This window comes from Mus musculus, chromosome 12, assembly GCF_000001635.26.
Source record: "Mus musculus strain C57BL/6J chromosome 12, GRCm38.p6 C57BL/6J".
In the NCBI taxonomy this organism is placed as follows: domain Eukaryota; kingdom Metazoa; phylum Chordata; class Mammalia; order Rodentia; family Muridae; genus Mus; species Mus musculus.
The window spans coordinates 8,685,868-8,705,833 of NC_000078.6; the positions used below are offsets into that span (position 1 = coordinate 8,685,868).

The following is a 19,966-nucleotide window of genomic DNA, read 5'->3' on the forward strand; positions in this document are numbered from 1 at the left end:
GTGTTTAATTTCTTGAGTTCTTTAGATATTTTGGATATTAGTCCTCTATCAGATGTAGGGTTGAAGATCTTTACCCATTCTGTAGGTTTCTGTTTTGTCCCATTGATGTGTCCTTTGCCTTACAGAAGCCTGGTTAGAGTTACACTAAGGTTGCTTTACTAAATTCTTTCTCGGCCCATTTAACATTACTGAATTTTTTTAAGTTAATTTTTTATTCAGCCACTTTGCTGAAGGTGTTTATCAGCTGCATGAATTCTCTGGTAGAATTTTGGGGTCACTTACATATACTATCATATCATCTGCAAATAGCAATATTTCTTCCTTTCCAGTTTGTATCCCCTTGATCTCCTTTACTTGTCTTAATCCTCTAGGTAGAACTTCAAGAACTCTATTGAATAGATATGGGGAGAGTGGGCAGCCTTGTCTCTGATTTTAGTGGAATTGCTTTAAGTTTCTATTTAATTTGATATTGGCTATTGGTTTGCTGTATATTGTTTTTATTGAGTTTAAGTATGCATCTGATCTCTTTTTTTTTTTTTTTTTTTTTTGGTTTTTCGAGACAGGGTTTCTCTGTGTGTAGCCCTGGCTGTCCTGGCACTCACTTTGTAGACCAAGCTGGCCTCGAACTCAGAAATCCACCTGCCTCTGCCTCCCGAGTGCTGGGATTAAAGGCGTGCGCCACCACGCCCGGCTTCTCTTTTTTTTTTTTTTTAAAGAATTATATTTTATGTATGAATACACTGTAGCTGTCTTCAGACACACCAGAAGAGGGCATCACATCTCATTACAGCTGGATGTGAGCCACCATGTGGAATTGAACTGGGAATTGAACTCAGGACCTATTAAAGAGCAGTCAGTGCTCTTAACAGCTGAGCTATCTATCCAGCCCTCTCTGAGACTTTTAAATCAAAGGAATGTTGGATTTTGTTAAAGGCTTTTTTTATTAGCATCTAATGGTTCTTTTCTTTCAGTTTGTTTATGTGATCAATTACCTTGATGTGTTTTCTTTTTGAATCTTCCCTGGATCCCTAGGTGAAGTCTACTTGATGATTTTTTTGATGTGTTCTTGGATTTGGTTTGTGAGTATTTTATTGAGTACTTCTGCATCAATGTCCATAAAGGAATTTGGTCTGATATTCTTTGTTGAGTCTTTGTGTGGTTTAGGAATCAGGGTGACTGACTTCCTACAATGATTTGGTTTTTTTTATATATACATACATATACATATATATATATATTATATGTATGAGTATACTATCTTCATGCTCACCAGAGGACGGCATCAGAAAGCCATTACGGATGGTTGTGAACCACCTGTGGTTGCTGGGAATTGAACTCAGGACCTTCGGAAGGACAGTCAGTGCTCTTAATCGCTGAGCCATCTCTCCAGCCCCTCCTACAATGATTTGACAATGTTACTTCTGTTTCTGTTTTGTGGAATAGTTTGAGGGGGGTGGGTATTATTGGTATTAGCTCTTCTTTGAAAGTCTAGTAGAATTCTATGCTAAAACCATCTGGCCTAAGGAGACTTTTAATGATAGCTTCTATTTCCTTAGGGGTTATATCCCTATTTAAATTGTTTACCTGATCTTGATTTAACATTACTAAGAAAATTGTCCATTTTGTTTAGATTTTTCAATTTTGTGGAGTACAGGCGTTCGAAGTAAGATATATGATTCTTTGAATTTCTTCAATGTCTTTTATGTCTCCCTTTTTGTTTAGGATTTTGTTAATTTAGATACTGTCTCTGTGCCTCTTGGTTTTGTTGATTCTTTGCATTCTCTTTGTTTCTATGAGGTTGACTATTTCCTGCTGTCTACTCTCCTTAAGTAAATAATCTTACTGAGCCTGGTGGATACCTGTATGTATACCTGTAAGCATGGCACTTTGAAAATGGAGATAGGAAGATTAGTTCATGGTCATTCTTACCTACATAGTTTGAAACCATCCTGAGTTTCATTAGGTCCCCTTTTCACAACACCACCCCATCCCCCAAGATGCGCATTGAAATGTTTGAAAGAAAAATCCTTTAAAATTGCATTAAAGAACTGTTTGGTATTTTCCTTAATATAATGGATGTTTTATTAGTACATATAGCTTTAATTTTAATAACATTTTTAGTACATGGGCTTTTGTTACTATTAAATCTTTTTTTTTTCTGTTGAACTTGGATTGTTCATAAAGCACTATTGGGTAAAAACTGTTGAATAGTTCTGCTCTGTTAATGATGCTGTTTGTATGAAGCAAATTCACAAAAGAGAAACTTTCACATCTGAGAATTGTATATTGATTTTTTTTTTAAACAAACTCATTAAGATAGGCAGTTAAAAGCCGGGCGTGGTGGCACACGCCTTTAATCCCAGCAGAGGCAGGTGGATCTCTGAGTTCGAGGCCAGCCTGGTCTACAAAGTGAGTTCCAGGACAGCCAGGGCTACACAGAGAAACCCTGTCTTGAAAAACCAAAAAAAAAAAAAAAACCAAAAACAAGATAGGCAGTTAATACTTTAGGAAGCAGCTGGGCAGTGGTGGTGCACGCCTTTAATCCCAGCACTTGGGAGGCAGAGGAAGGCAGATTTCTGAGTTTGGGGCCAGCCTGGTCTACATAGTGAGTTCCAGGACAGCCAGGGCTACACAGAGAAACCCTGTTTTGAAAAAACAAAACAAAACAAAAAATACTTTAAGAAGCACTTTGTACTGGCTGGTTTTGTGTCAATTTGACACAAGCTGGAGTTATCACAGAGAAAGGAGCTTCAGGTGAGGAAATACCTCCATGAGACCAAGCTGTAAGGCATTTTCTCAATTAGTGATCAAGGGGGGAGGGCCCCTTGTGGACTGGTGGTCTTGGGTTCTATAAGAAAGCAAACTGAGCAAGGCAGGGCAAGCAAGCCAGTAAGTAACATCCCTCCATGGCCTCAGCATCAGCTCCTGCTTCCTAAAATGCTTGACTTCCAGTCCTGACTTCTTTGGTGATGAACAGCAATGTGGAAGTGTAAACTGAATAAATCCTTTCTTCCCCAACTTGCTTCTTGGTCATGATGTTTTGTGTATGAATAGAAACCCTAATTAAGACACTTATTTCAGTTTTGTGTATCTATATATTCTAAGTCTTTTGTCTTGGATTTCTGTTATACTATATTGATAAAAAGAACTTTAGTTGAAAACCTAGGCTATATTTGCAAAAACACAAGAAAATCAAGAAGAGGGAAAAACAACGTGTGGATAGATACTTCATTCCTCCTTAGAACAGAGAACAAAATACCCATTAAAGGAGTTACAGAGACTACTCCACCCGGGGATCCATTCCATAATCAGCCAACAAACCCAGACACTATTGCATATGCCAGCAAGATTTTGCTGAAGGGACCCTGATATAGCTGTCTTGTATGAGGCTGTGCCAGTGCCCGGCAAACACAGAAGTAGATGCTCACAGTCAGCTATTGGATGGATCACAGGGCCCCCAATGGAGAAGCTAGTAAGCACCCAAGGAGCTGAAGGGGTCTGCAACCCTATAGGTGGAACAACAATATGAACTAACCAGTACTCCCAGAGCTCGTGTCTCTAGCTGCATATGTAGCAGAAGATGGCCTAGTCGGCCATCACTGGAAAGAGAGACCCATTGGTCATGCAAACTTTATATGCCTCAGTACAGGGGAATGCCAGGGCCAAGAAGTGGGAGTAGGTGAGTAGGGGAGCAGGGCGAGGGGAGGGTATAGGGAACTTTCGAGATAGCATTTGAAATGTAAATAAAGAAGATATCTAATAAAAAAAGAAAAAGAAAACCTGGGCTATTTGATACAGTTTTGAAGGATTTGCACATAAGAGAACTAGTAAGATGCTGTCCAGGTGAGCTAAAGAAAGATAAGGACAAAGATTTCTTTAAAATTAAGAGTTCAATAGTTATCAGCTTTGTTAGCATTCCATAGCAGTGCCAAATAAATGGAACAGTTTAAGGGAGAAAATATTTATTTAGCTTTAGAGGTTTTATTTCATGATGGGTTGGTTTTATGTTACTGAGCCTGTGGGGAAGCAGTAACTTCATAGTAGAGTAAGCCATTGAACTAGGAAGCTGAGCAGAATGAAGAGGGAATGCTTAGACAGGAAGTAAGTCTTTAAAAGGCACCTATGAGTTACCTACTTCTCCATTTAGAGTCCACACTCTTAATGTTCTGTTCTTATTCAGCTCCCAGTAATTGGGTCATGTCATGAATCTTATCAGTGCACTAATCTATTCATGAAGTCAGGCTTCATAATCCACTCAATTTTTTTTTTTTTTTTTTTTTTTTTTTTTTTTTCTTTTTTTTTTTTTTGGTTTTTCGAGACAGGGTTTCTCTGTGTTGCCCTGGCTGTCCTGGAACTCACTCTGTAGACCAGGCTGGCCTCGAACTCAGAAATCCGCCTGCCTCTGCCTCCCCAGTGCTGGGATTCAAGGCGTGGGCCACCACACCCGGCCCTTCTTATTTTTCGAGACAAGTCCGTCACTGAATGTGGAGCTGACTAATTTTGCACGACTAGCTGGCTGGCAGGTGCCAGGAATCCTCTTGGTTTTGCCTTCCCAGCAATTACAAGGTTGCTGGGAATCCCAATTCCTATCCTCATACTTTACTGACTCAGACATCTCCCCAGCTCCCTTGTATTTATTGCTTCATATAGCTGCAGTGTTTTTGTTTTGGGTTTTTGGAGACAGGGTTTCTCTGTGTAACAGCCCTGGCTGGAACTCACTCTGGAGACCAGGCTGGCCTGGAACTGAGATATCCTTCCAAGTTTTGGGATTAAAGGTGTGCCCTACCACCACCTGTTTTCATATAGTTTTTTAAAAAGAGATTCATGCTCTCTTTTGTATGTACACATGCATACCAGAAGGAGGGCATCACATCCCTTTTTATAGATGGTTGTGAGCCACCTTGTTGTTACTAGGAATTGAACTCAGAGCACCTGGAAGCACACCCGGTGCTCTTAACCACTGAACCTTCTCACCAGCCCCTTCAGAGAGCTTTTGGTTGTATGTATTTCATTAACCTTGATTATGGAAAATGTCAAATGTTGTAAAGAAAATAGAGTGAATTCTTGGATATCTATCCTTTGTATTCAGCATTGTATGAAATATCTATTTTACTTTTATTCTTATAATAATGAGAATGTGTAAAGCTATCTTACCAGTATCACGCCTAACAAAATTTGTTTTCACAAAGCATTTTGTATTTGGTTGTGAGAATCAAAATTCAAACACAGCTTACCCACTTTAGAATTTTCACTTTGTAGATGTATTAGTGAAATCAGTTGATGTCTACCTTACCTGCACATTCTGGATTTGTTAGTTTCTTAATGTATCTATTTTTTTTTTATTCTCAAGTTCCTGCTAAAGTTTAGGCTTGGGCTCTTTTGATTTTAGTCATGATTCTTTATAATGGGTGGCACTATTTCAAACTACATTAATTATACAGTGAGGCTTATGTCTTGTTCTGCTTTTTGGGGTGGTGAGATTTTAATTTATTTTAAAACATTTGTTTTGATGTGGGTGCATATCTGCCATGAGAGCATGTAGAGGTTGGGGCAACTTGTAGTGATTGGTTCCCTCTCTCTCATGTGGGTCCTGGAGATCTTGAACTCAGGTCTTCAGGGTTCTATTTCTGAGCCATTATGCCAGATTGATGCGGTTTTAAATTAGAAAACAACAGCAGCTTAGAAATACTGTTATTTTGATGGAAAAATATATCTTGTATCTGACAAGATTTTGATCACCTTTTTGTGGTATCCCAGTAGTTATCTGAAGTAGGCCATCCTCATTACCGTCTCAATGATCTGACTTCACAGACTATTGGCATATTGGAAGCTAGCATTAACCTCCATCGAAGTATGTTGGTTCTGTAGTATTTTTTTCCAAAATGAATGTTTCATGAGCATTATTTTGTTTTTCAAATAAAGCAATGGAAAGAATGAATGCCTTGTAATATGAAAGACTTTGTAATGACAGTTTACTGGTTTTTTTCCCAAGATGGGTTTTAGTGGAAGACATATTTCCATATGTAGAAGAATATCTTACTTTACCTCCTTGAGGTAATCTTCAAGAAGATTTAATCTTAAGGAGCTAAAACGATCTTATATAGAAATATTTGATAGGTTTTTATTCAGTGACAGTGGTGGGCTGGAATAAAATATTTAATTAGATGATTAGGGCTAATAGCATCTTTGAAGGAGATTTGTGATTTCTGATCAGTAAAATATAAGTAATGTCCCAGGTCTTCACATTTACTCCCTGTTTATTTAGCATCTTTAACTCCCATAAGTTCCTTGCAAGTAGATATAGCACACTTGTTTTGTTTCTGTATTTCAGTATATTTATATGCACTAATACTTAGTGCATCTGCACAGGTTCAGATTTTGTAGTCTGGAAGTAGAGGCTGCCATTTAGACTAGGAAACTATCTGATGTTGGAAGTCAAATAGACAAGCACATATTTCAGCAGGGTTGGTCCTGATGACATTTATGTTACCAAGTGATGGAAGGTTATCATACTCTTCCTTTATTTTTATTTTTTATGTTTTCTTTAAAGGAACCTAGAAAAACATAGGTGTGTGCACATATGTCACAACTGTGGAAGTCAGTCACTTTGGGAGACCTCTCTTCTCCTTCCACTATGTAGGTTTGAAGGATTGAACTCAGGCTACCTGGCTTGGCAGCAGAGTGTTTACCTACTGAGCCATTTTCCTGGCCCCTGGTTTTGGTGGTGAGCTAAGTGAGAACAGTAAGTAGTAACCTAGTCTGAATTCCTGATACTTTTACTTAAGTGTTGGGATTGCAGGCATTGACCATGTCTTGTGACCTTTATTTTCCTTCCCACCCCCACCCCCCTTTAGATTAGAAATCCTTTTCAAATTTTAAACTGACCCTTCTATTATCTCTGCTAGTAATTGCATTTATTGACCTTGAAAGATATTTTTTCCATTTTAGTAGTTTCATTTTGGTTATTTTTCTAGTTTCTCTGAACTGTTGAAATTTTATACTTATTATCTTTTTCTGTTGCTTTGATAAAATACTCTGACATGAGAAACTTAAGGGAGAAAAGATGTATATTTAACTCAAAGTTCTAAGTACAGTCCGCCATAGTAGGGAGCAAAGCCTCAGCTTCCCGCAGCTACTCACATGGGACTCTGCAGTCGGGGACAGATGCTAGTGCTTAACTCCTTCTCCAGTTTATGTAGCTGAGATCAGAGTCAATCCCATCTCACTTAATGCAATTCATATAATCCCCATAGGCATTCTCAGGTCCATTGTAGATTTTGTCAAGTTGACAACATTAATCAGATTTGCATACTGGAAGCATGCTTTTCCTTCATCTAGCACAGTTGATAGGTACTTTTAGCCAGGTACATCCTGTGGGTCACAAAGGGTTGATGGTTGCCTAAGACCGCCCTGCATATCAGAGTTTACATTGCAATTAATAACTAGCAAAATTACAGTTATGAAGCAGCAAGGAAAATAATTTTATGGTTAGGGGTCACAAGATGAGGTACTTAAATGTATTAAAGGGTTACAGTATTAGGAAAGTTGAGAACCATTGCTTTTAAGTTCTGTATAGCCTAATTCTGTCATGCGTTATCTTGATGTTGGTTGATTGTTCTGAACATACATCAGAAACATGGACAAGCACATTTGTGTCTTTGTGCATGCTTTTAACCACTGAGCCATCTCTCCAGCCCAGGAGACATTATTTAACAGTAAATTCACAGAGAAGGCTTCAGTGGCTGCAGTTTGCCAGGTATTACTGTTTTCCTTGATAGCTCTAGTTAAAGAGAACACAATCTATCTCATCTCATCTCTCCTTCCTTCCTTCCTTCCTTCCTTCCTTCCTTCCTTCCTTTATTTTTAGTTTTTTTCAAGACAGTGTTTCTCTGTGTAGCCCTGGCTGTCCTGGAACTCACTACCAGGATAGCCTCGTACTCAGAAATTTGCCTGCCTCTGCCTCCCAAGTGCTGGGATTAAAGGTATTCGCCACCACTCCCGGGCCAAAAACACATTCTTACAATCTTATTTATTAGTATTAACTCTCAGATGACACAGTGTAGTGTGTGTGTGTAGGTTACAGAATAGCTGTAAAGGTTAAAGAGGCAAAAATTTTTAAAGAAAGAAGCCTGAGAGGCTAATGCTGGGGACCTGCCTGATATGAATGCCAGTCTGTTAATAAGTTATATAACCTCAAGTTAGAGAAACTGCTGGCTCCTAGTTGCAGAGTCTGGATGCAAGATCAGAACTGAGCTGGAGGAATAAGGTAAAGCAAAAGGCAGGTTTGGGCCTAAATAAATGAACAGGCAGATGAATGGCAGGCCCAGACTGCTGGGCAGATAGGACGCCTTATCAATAGTTGAGAAGCCAAGCTGAAGCCCCTAAGAAAGTGGAGAGTTCTCTTTCTATGTCATCACAGTGCTAGGTCAGTCGATGTTTCTGTCTGTCTGTGTCTCTGTCTGTCTGTCTGTCTCTCTCTCTCTCTCTCTCTCTCTCACACTTAGATTAATTTTTTTTTTTGTCTATGAGTACACTGTCACTCTCTTCAGACACACCAGAAGAGGGCATCAGATCCCATCTCAGATGGTTGTGAGCCACCATGTGGTTGCTGGGAATTGAACTCACGACCTCTGGAAGAGCAGTCAGTGCTTTTAACCACTGAGCCATCTCTCCAGCCCAGGTGTCTGTCTTTATGGGCTCCAGGTGAGACAGTTATTCTCTTGCCTTGGTCTTTTGTATCTGATAAATTCTTGGTTTTGTTTTTTCTGATGTTTTAATAAGACCTTGTGTTCTTACAGTTGGATTTACCCAGATACATGTATAGGATGGTATTCTTTTTACTCCCAGACTAAATCCATTTATTTTTCTGCCATGTGGGTGGTGCTAGGCAGATGGTACCTTTCATGTGTCCACTTAGGCACATAGTACTTCATGATAGAGTCAAAATCTGCTTGTGGTGGAGCTAGGCAGTGGTGGCACACAACTTTAATTCCAGCACTTGGGAGGCAGGCAGATTCTGAGTTTCAGGACAGCCAGAGATACACAATAAAATCCTGTATTGAAAAACTGAAAGCTGCTGTGATAAAACAAGGCAAAATGTGAGAAATAAAAATGACTTTTAAATCAATACAGAGTAGCATAGGGCAGAGCACAAGCCTGATTTCAGCATTTGTCTTTATTCATTGATACTTTTTTTTTCTTTTTATATCATTTTCTAGTTTCTTCATAGGTTTAAATAGTCTGAGTTTCAGATGTTATTGATGATTGAATTCTGTTGTGGAGTATCTTGGGTTTAGTTTTCATGTAACTCAAAATCTGAGTTCCTGTAATTTTTATGGTCAGCAGCTGAAATTTGCTTAATTCTGATTAGATCCTTAATTAGACTTCTTGGAACTGGTTCTAGATCTGTAGTTCCAGGGTCATCTAAATATGTATTTTAATTTAAATGCAGAATTTATGCTCTTTCTTTCGGGGATTCTTCTCATTGTTGTGCAGTAGCTCTGGTTGCCCCATAGTGGTTTTGTTTTGTTTTGTTTTTTTGGTTTTTATTTATTTATTTATTTATTTTGTTTTTTTTTAGGCCTTATAGGAGTGGATTTGCTATAGGAGTTTCAGAGCCTGTCTTGTTTGCCCAAATATTTGTGTCTTGTTTGTCAGGAGGCAGGTGCTAGGAACTGGATTCTGGTCCTCTAACTTGGCAGTTTTGAACTGCTGAGCCATCTCATTAGTCCCTGAAAGTCTTCTACTAGCTGTCTTGAGTAATTACCTAGTAATCACTACTTTATTATTTTTCTGACTTAGTTTTCACAGCCAATCTGTGTGGCAGGTCTTCATATTAGAACATAGAGAAAAGAAATACTACTTTATTTGTCCAGAGATAAAGAATTACCAGATGTCTGAACTCTAATGTTTTACTTATATATTTGTTCTTGAAATCTGACTGAGCCAATGTGGGAATAAAGAAACTACACAGGAAAGCTGGAGTTGGGTGGACTGTGCTTACCATAGGCTGTGCTCACGCTAATGGAGGATACCTACTAGAATCCCAAAAAGTCAGCTTGTTTATTATGAACAGAGCAAGGAGGAAGGGCTAGCTAGTCTCATAGGAGATCTCTGTCAGAAGTAGTCATCCAAGAGGAGAAAACTGTGGCTAGTTTTTGTACACACAGTTTCGTAAACACTCAAACTTAGACCAGAAGAGGCTTTGCCATTCTCATAGATCTGAGGAACTGGGGCCCTTGACATGGATGGGCCCATGCTAACAGTGTACACTGGCTCAGGACTTCATCAGCTCTGTACAGCTATTTAGTGGGAATCAGGCAAGCTGAGGGAGTCCTTCCACCCTGTGGCTCATGGGCATTGAACTCAAGTTGGAGGATACTTTCATCAGCTAGGATCTCTTTGTAAGCCATATAAAGGAGTTTGAGCTTTACGAGAGTCGCATGATCAGAGTAGTTATTATAGAAAGATAACTACAATTTGGAGATTAGATTATAGAAAGGAATGATGAGGAATGTTTCAGTTTTTCAGTTAAAAGGTGGTGTTCTCAACCTGACAGCTAGAAAACAGATTTAAGCAGGTAAGATTGGTTTAACAGGACTTGATATTTGATAAATAATATGAAATGAAAATGTGTGTAAGAAAGGCAGTAAAGGAGAACAAAATGGGAACTTTGTGTGTTACAGTCAGGGAAATAAAAGGAAAGCGATAACTGGAAGTGTTGGAGAATAGAGAAATTTCCTTTGTAGATACAAATTTGGTGGGTTTGGTATCCAGCTCATCTAGACAGCTCTCACAGCATTGAAAACAGAGATTATTCATATTATGGAATGGAGAAAAAGGGTGACTTCTACAGAATAATGAGGAATACTAATAATTAAGGGATGAGATGAAAAATAGGAATCTATGATGTACCAGCTAGAAACCTAGGAAAGCAAAAATAATTATCATAGGATCAGATTAGAACAGAGAGCGGGGAGGAATTAAAGTTAGCCCTCTCAGTTTGTCAAAACCTGAAGGTTTTAGAGAAAGAATGAGTTGGGGTTTTAGGGGAGGAATAATGGATTTTTTTTTCCAGTTGAATTTCAAAGTTGTTAACTTGAGAAAGGCTTAAGCTTGCATGTTTTATTTTGTTTTGTTTTCTTTTGTTTCTTAGTTGGAGGAGGCAGAGGACCAATAACAACACATTGTCACATAAGAGAGTGGTAGGACTGGAGATGGCTCAGTGGTTAAGTGCTTTTTGGAAGGTCCTGAGTTTAGTTCCCAGTACCCACATGGTGGCTCACAACTGTCTGTCTTCTGGTGTGCAGATGTACATGCAGATAAAATACCCATATACATACATAAATAAATATAAACGTAAATAAATAAAATACACTTCAGTGGATAATTAAGATTTTCTTTTTTAAAAAAATATTTATTTACTTAATTATTTAATGTATGAGTACACTGTTGCTGTCTTCAGACACCAGAAGAGGGCATCCATTCCCATTACAGATTGTTGTGAGCCACCATATGGTTGCAGGGAATTGAACTCAGGACCTCTGGAAGAAGTCTTAACCTCTGAGCCATCTCTCCAGCCCAAGATTACTTTTAAAAAGAGAGAGGTTAACTATTATGAATGGAAGGATTGAGAAGTGCTTTCTTGAAGAAACTACAACAAACACGGTCGTTAATTCACTGTATATGAAATGTTTTCACTAAAAATGTGCTTCACCATTTAATTATCTTGCTAACTTTTTTACATTGAGGTTTATAAATAAGTGGTTAGAGTTTTTAAAAAAAATCCTAAGAAAGGCTGCGTGTGGTGGTGCACGCCTTTAATCCTAGCACTTGGGAGGCAGAGGCAGGCGAATTTCTGAGTTCGAGGACAGCCAGGGCTACACAGAGAAATCCTGTCTCGGGGATGGGGGGGCCTGGGTGGGGGATTCTAACAAAACCTTAAGTAATATAAAACAATGTTATAGAAGTGACTTGTCACACTAAAAAGAGAAATGCTTTAATGTTTGGATTCACTTTTACTTCCTTTGCTTCAAGAATGTGTAGTGGACTGTTGGCATACAGAATTATATAAACAAAACTACTTTTACAGTTTTAGGAAAGCCTGTCACAGAAACATCTGTTCTTGTCTATTTTGGAGTGTGATAATATTAGTTAATAGACGTACAACATAGTTACTACTTTAAAAAAATCCTGCTAACTTTCACTTTTTGTTCTTCACTAGGTTTGATCTGTGGATGAAATGAATCATGATTTTCAAGCTCTTGCATTAGAATCTCGGGGAATGGGAGAGGTAAGAGTTCACCAATACCAAAAACTTACGATTCACTTTAATCATTGAAATTTAGTTTTAAACTATAAATCTTGGAAATAGTTACAGCTTTCAGACCTATATTTTTTTTAATTGAAATTATGCACTTGTGTAGTCAATGATTTTTTTTTTTGGTTGCTTATTTTGTAAGTTAAACCCAGTAAGTAATTATTGGTGTGCTTATTTGTGTCTAGGTGATTTTGATTGACTTGGTTATCATATTTTGCTAGTGAATTGTGTAATTAGAATTAGCTCTGCTCAAAAGAGTACATCCTGTTCTGCCATTTTATATATGTATGCTGTTTGCTTTAGCTATGCTTGACTGTTGCTACTCTTTCTCAAAACTCTCTTTACCTGAAGATATTTGCTTAATAAACTCCTAATCTGCAAGACTCCACTGAAAACACAGTATCTAGTATCCCATAGCTGTCTGTAATAGAATTAGCCTCATCTGACTTGTCATTTAGTTCATTATAAATACTTTATGTTACTGATTAGTTTGTTTTGTATTTGTCTCCTATAAATTGCTAGCTTTTAATGCTTAGTATAATAGGTACTCTACAATTTTGAATGGATGTTATCTTTTCTATTAATCTATGGTTTTCTTTGGGTCACCCAGTTAACCATACCATTACATATTTGAAGGCATCTAAAATACTTAGTTTTCCATATTCCTAATGAATTTTAGAAAACTGATTATAAAAACTCCTGTAGACACACCTTTGTTGTGTTCTATATTACACACTCCTGTATAGACTTTGATAGTAGAAAATAACAGTAAACAGACCTAAGATGTGTAATGAATTGCTTGCTCCTGGAGATTATTTTACTTTAGTAGATTAGAGACCTTCAAGAGACTCACTCCATCCAATGCTGTGCTCTTCAGATGCAGAAAGAGAGTCCTGTCACTCCTTTGGGCCACAAGAGGGCACTCTGCAGCTAGCTAACCCTCCCTTTCTTCAGAACAGCGTTTTCCAAAGAGTTTGTCATTTTCAGAGGACTGATTTAAGGGTGAGTTAAGGTGCTTAAGCTAAGTATTGCCAAAATAAACTTGTTAGTTCAGCACATAAAGTAAAGTCTAATCTGGGCCCTAAAAATATTTTGAGCGAGGGATACTTTTTGGTTTTAAAAGAAAACCTATATTTTGTAGCATAGTGTCTTGCTCAGGCATTACTGATACTCCAGTAGACTAAATAGAGCTAAAAGGGCTGCCCCGCCCCCCCCCCCCCCATTTGTATTCTTAGAGTTTTAGAAAGTAGAGTAGCATATCTTAACAGCAGGTCTGGGAGCATTGTAGAACATGCCTGTACTTCCAGCACTTGGTGGGCCAAGGCAGAAAAGTTTTGTGCTCAAGGCCAGTTTAGGTTAAATAGGAAGACCTTATCTTCAGATACTAAAACAGTGAAAACATTTTTGAAGTGTTTCTACCTTCTGTCTGTGACAGACTTGAACTTGATTTTCATAAGAGTGAGAACCCTACATTAATCCTAGGCTTGGTTCTTTACTTCCATATACATTATGGATTTATTTACTAATTGACTTTTGTTTTGTTTTGTTTTGCTATTTGAAAAATACATTTGATAACTTAAATATACCTTTGTGGTTAAAATTGTGGTCAGAAGCAGTGGTTAAATTAGTTGTCTATGGGTTTTAGTAGAGGAGTTGGATTGAATAGTAAGCTAAATGAAATAAGCTAAAACCCATGCTAATTTATTAGTCAACATATCAGACAACCAGAGTGCTATAGGCCTAAACTTCTTGCTGTCTGGTGGATGGCTGCAGGCCAGTTTAACATGTAACCTTCATCCAGTAAAAATATTTTTTTTTTAAAAATAAGCTGGTTTTGCTATTTTTTAAAAAACAGTTTACCAGTTAATATTGTTACCTCTTAAGAGATAGCTAAGAAGCCTACTCAAATTTCTGTCTCTGGGTTCTCTCCCACAAGCCTTTCTATCTTTCCTCATCTCACAGGCAGCAGGGAACCTTCTGGGATTTCCTTCTTTGCCTGTCTCTCTCTCACCAGTCTTCTCCTCCTTTACTGACAGGTGAGGTGTTTTGTTTGTTTTATTCCAGAATTCACCCATTGGAATAAATTAAAGCAGCCTGTACTCTCTGGCTCTTTTCTCGTTTTCTAAGATTGCTTGTTTGGGATGTTTTTGTGATGTAAAACAATCCCTTTTTTTTTTTTTAATGGATTGCCCTGTTCTTTCCTTTTAAAGTTTTGCATATTGAGTCTTAACTGTTATAAATCTCTCTAATGTATGGAGAATCATTGTGTATACTTACAAGAATTGTTTTAAATGTATCGTTTTTTGTGAGCTATCATCAGGAGGTCATTTTATTTTTTAAAGTCTTATTTATTTTATGTATGTGAGTACACTCACTGTCATGTCTTCAGACACCCCAGAAGAGGGCATCAGATCCCATTACAGATGGTTGTGAGCCACCATGTGGTTGCTGGGAATTGAGCTCAGGACCTGTGGAAGAGCAGTCAGTGCTCTTAACCGCTGAGCCATCTCTCCAGCCCAGGAGGTCATTTTCTTAAGTTGTTAGTCCAAAAATAGAAACAAATCTGTATTCATAAACTCATTCTTCTCCTCAATAGCATGTTTTTGTCTGTATTGATTTCCTTTATATTGTGTGGCTTAGAACAAACAAATACAACACATAGGAAGAGGTGCTTGGCTTTATTAGTATGTATAGAGATGTAATATTTTAGTCAAGTATCCAGAGAAGCACATGCCTGTTAACTGTCATCAGTTTATTAGGGTGCATATAGCTGTCTCCTGTTTAATTTTGAAATAATAGAAGAAAAGGACCTTGCCTGAATTTTGTTGAGGAAACCAAAATTTCACTTCAGATCTTTGAGCTAATGAGTTTTATTTGGGGATTGTTCTGTTGTGATAAATAATGTTCTCCTATTTTGACACAGTATTTTAGAAAAAAATATTAAAATGGAAAGAGGACTTAGTAGTTTAAAGAGCACTGGTGCTGTTCCAAATGACTTGTGTTCAAATCCTAGTATCTATCTACATGGCAGTTTGTCTGTCTGTAATTTCTGTTCAAGGGGACCAGATACCCTCACACAGACATACATGCTGGTAAAACACCAAGGCTCATAAAATAAGAATATATAAAGCATTAAAAAAAAATCTCAAGTAGAGTCTAACCTGGTAGTAAATGCCTTTAATTCCTGTATTGTGGAGGCAGAGGCAGGTGGATCTTGGAATTTAAAGCCAGCCTGGTCTACATAGTAAGTTCCATGCTAGCTGAAACTATACAATGAAATCTGTCTTAAACAAAAAGAAACAAAATAGAGTGATGGAGTAGGGACATATTGGAGGAACTAAGGAGACTTCTGTTGTCGCAGCAGTCTCACTAGCTACACTCCAGGACAGCCAGGACTATAGAGAGACTTTGTCTTAAGACAAAACATAAAAGGAAATCAGCTATTTCAGGTAGTGTTCAGAAGATTGCAGTATATTTATAAAATCGCTGTCTATTTTTGGAGTTTAAAGATTGAAGAATTAGATAATCTTAAACTTTTTATTTACCTAGAGATAGTCTTTTTTTTTTTTCCTCAAAGATTTATTTCTTGTATATGAGTTACACTGTCACTGTCTTCAGACACACCAGAAGAGGGCATCAGATCCCATTACAGATGGTTGTGAGCTACCATGTGGTTGCTGGGAATTGAATTTAGGACCTCAGCCAGTGCTCTTAACCACTAAGCCATCTCTCTAGCTCAAGATAGTCTTAATAATGGCAATTCTTAGAAATATTGATGAATTGGAAAGTACTATCTTCTGTAGTAGTTAAATGTAAATCTGATTGTGTTTTCTTATGTAGAAAAACTTATCATATAGCTATTCTTTTTTTTTGTCCTTGGTTTTTTGAGACAAGTTTTCTCTGTGTAGCCTTGGCTGTCCTGGATGAAACTCACTCTGTAGACCAGGCTGGCCTTGAACTCAAAAATCCACCTGCTTCTGCCTCCCAAGTGCTGGGATTAAAGGCTTGTGCTGCCGCCACAACCACCACCCAGCTTCATATAACTATTCTTAAGTATTAGGTTTTCATCTCTCTGGGATACTTAAACTAAAACAAGAAAAAAGAAAGAGAATGGCTATAGCCAAAACCTTAGTAACATACAATTCTTTGAAATAAACAGTCAATAAAATGACTCTTGTACTTTGGCTATGAAAGGTTCCTAGTATTTATGGTGGCTATAAGCTAGAGGATGGATTGGATGACTCTTTTAGTGGTCTTTCATTGCAGTCTCAGTCTTGGAGCAGTAGGTTGTGTTTTCATTACAAAAAAAGAAAAATGAAGAGTAAAAATTATTACTTATCTTTTATTTACAGGATACGCTACAGATTAAGGCTAGAAAGCACCATTTTAGAGATTTAGGAAATTTCATCATGGTTTCTTTTTTGTTGCTGTTCTCTACAACTTCATTTGGGATTTTGTTTTGTTTTGTCTTTTGTGAATTTGTATTATATAAGTAGAATGATTGTATATCTTGATCTGCCCCCCCCCCCCGTAGTTGAGTTATGATGTCATCATAACATCTCTTTTCTTGGAAGTATCTGAGCTTAGATAAGCTGTATGAATTAATTTCAAGCATGTTAATTGGCTACTTTGAGATTTTTGCTTAGTTTATAGTAGAAAAGTATGGTGTTTTAAGTGTACCTCCTGAAATGCTGGGCCAGGAATTTGGTTGATTATAAGGCAGTATATATCGGGTCTTCACTGGTTTCTTCACAACAGAGAGGGCAAGCCATAAATTGTTTCTGGAGGACAAAAAATGTTTGTCAGTCACCCTGACATGGAGGATGGAAGGACAGGTTGACAAGAAACACTTAGTGTCCCAACCATGGTTTTAACTCAAAGTTTTGTGAGTTAGGGCACTAGTAGGAAAATAATAAATTTTTTATTAGATTTAAAAATTTCTGGGCTGGTGAGATGGCTCAGTGGGTAAGAGCACCCGACTGCTCTTCCAAAGGTCCAGAGTTCAAATCCCAGCAACCACATGGTGGCTCACAACCATCCCTAACGAGATCTGACTCCCTCTTCTGGAGTGTCTGAAGACAGCTACAGTGTACTTACATATAATAAATAAATAAATCTTTAAAAAAAAAAAAATTTCTTTGCCTTGTTTTCTATAACGTAAATCTTATTTATTCTATATCATATATAATCAAAGAATTTATGGAGACATCTCTGTTTCTGTCTCAATTCATTTAACCTTATGTTTTCTCACTTTTTATTTTAACTGTGTTTTTTTGACCCATTGCCTTTTCTTCTCTTTAATCCATTTTAAACTATGGGTCATGAGCTAGGAAGAACGTAAATTACTGTTTAAATTGCCACAGAAGGTGTTTTTCTATGGGGATGACTGAGTGGGTAACAGCTTACTTTGTAAGTCAGTCTGAGGACCTGAGTTCGGGTCCCCATCATCAATGTAAAAAGCCATGGCTGCCAGTACCTATCATGCCAGCCTGCCCTATCTTTGTCTCAAAGGTAAAAAGGCAGAGTCATAAAGACACATTTTGCTCTTTGCTCAAAACACACTAATGTGCATGTATTACATATAGTACACACTCACTGAAAACATATTTTTAATAATTAAAAAGCATTTCTAGAGTGTATGGAAGGTAGATCTCTAAGTAGAAGTGTTAATTTTGGCTAAAATATTTTCTGTATATCTAATAATTTATGCATAATTGCAAAAGAAATACAGCTTTGCTTATAGAAGTACTTGGTAAATTAGCATATTGAATATTCGACATGATTTTTTTCTCCCCTACATAAGCAATATACATTTTATTTTACCCTTTTTGTGGTGCTGAGGATGGAACTCAGAGCCTTATATGCTAGACAGGTGTTTTTCCACACTATGCCAATCCCTAGTTGTGCACTTTGTAGTCTAAGGCAGTGCTCTGTGAAAGCACTCGGAATATTATCTTAGAGCAGAGCAGTCTCAGTGGGGTGCTGTTATTTCTACTCTCTCAGAAGATGATGACTCACCTAGTCACTTCTGTGCCCATGATTAGTTAAAACTTTTATCTTACATTAATTAAATATATAAGATAAGATGTTCATATTCAACACTGCTTCTTGGTTTGGTAACAACAGTATCACTTAGTTTTTGTGCATTTTATTTATATTTTCCACCATTTGTAATCAATGTCTTTTGATATTCCAAGAAGTCTCTGAGATTCCCCCCCCCCCCCCCAGCTCTTTTCTGCCAGTGCCCTCTTAGATCTAACTGTCTTGGCTTTGTTGTGACTTTCCTAAACTGATGGTTTCCTTGCTCTTTAGTCTTCCCCATTCTATCAGTTGGTATTACAACTTGACTTGTTTTCCAAAACATACTGTCACTAACCTGTCTTAATTTCTGTCGCTTTAGTAAAACTTTCAGTTTCCTTAATTTGCCTTTAAGGGTTTTCATAACCTCATGGTTAGCTTTACTAGTGTTAAATGAGTTGTCTTGCATCTTCTTTGTGTAGAACATTGCATTTTCTTAAGTTTTGCTTTTGTTCATGGTTTTCTGTTTCATTTATGGTTATTGTATTTCTCACCTTGCATGCAACTCGCCCTGCCCCCTGAAAATAGACACTAAATTATCTCTCAGACTCTACATCAGGTATTATTGAGTTATATTTTACTCCATTCTGTTTAAATTCTCCGAAGATGAGATCAGCATGCCTTTAAAGGGGCAAACACAGGTAACTAGTGTGGTCAATATAGTAGTAGAAGTATGTACAGGCCTGGTTATGAGTGCTAAAATGACTTGTCATTTAATTAATAGGATACAAATGATGTCTTTATGAATGTTCACTTAAAATGCTACATGTATGTCTTGAGAAAAAGAATCTGTTCAAACAAATGTAATTTTGTTTCTGAGTGTCAGGGATAGAGAGTAACGACCGAGTAGTCCTATTGACTGATGTAGTTTTTACAGGTTACCATGTAGAATAGAGCATAATACCTTGAGGTTATTATCTCAAAAAATATTGTTAGGGTTTCTCTTTGTGTGTCTTCTGTTATTCATAGCTTTCTGATTTGGAATCAACAGATTGGTGCTATTCAAAGCTAGTAAGAGTTTTGAAAAAATACTATTTTGGAACTTTGATAAGAGATTGTTCAAAAGCAGCTTTTAGAAGTGAAGGAATTTTTTATAATTTCTTTGGGCATTTTTATTATCCTGAGCAAGAAATTTGTTAAGTCTTTTGAGAATTATATATAAAGAAAGTCATAAGGGGGTAAACTTAGTGGTTAAGAGCACTTGTTGCTCTTTGAGATGGTTCCCAGCGTCTGCATAATAGCTTATAACTCCAGTCTAAGGGGATCTGATACCCTCTTCTGACCTACTTGGGCTCTAAGCATGGATGATGTATGCATACCTATATGCGGGCACAATTCTCAACACAAAGTAAATAAATACCTTATAAAAATTGAAAAAAAGATGGGACATAACAAAACTCTGAAAATTGTATTAGAGGCCTAGAATTATTTGAGCCAGTACTTAAATGAGGAGTTACTTTGCTCAAAATTTTGCTTGGAAAATAGATTACTCAAATAATAATTAAATAATTAAATAATAATAATTAAATAATAAAAAATAGATTACTCAAAGGTATGCGAAAGCTAACA

The 19,966-nt window shown here is 37.3% G+C and overlaps 1 protein-coding gene across 32 annotated transcripts in view; it reads left to right on the plus strand.

The window, feature by feature from the left end:
• Pum2 (pumilio RNA-binding family member 2) overlaps positions 1 to 19,966 on the plus strand; it is a 78,492-nt gene that overhangs the window by 11,776 nt on the left and 46,750 nt on the right. For 19 of the 32 annotated variants that reach the window (XM_006515279.3, NM_001160221.1, NM_001160222.1 and 16 more), the window contains exon 2: positions 12,224 to 12,292. In XM_006515279.3, coding sequence (XP_006515342.1) covers positions 12,242 to 12,292 — 51 coding nt within the window. In that variant the 5' untranslated portion in view covers positions 12,224 to 12,241. Of the gene's footprint in view, positions 1 to 6,555; positions 6,743 to 12,223; positions 12,293 to 13,196; positions 13,322 to 14,281; positions 14,356 to 19,966 lie in introns of those variants that run through there. The other 13 variants (XM_030247001.1, XM_030247000.1, XM_017315257.2 and 10 more) reach the window with 3 other exon arrangements.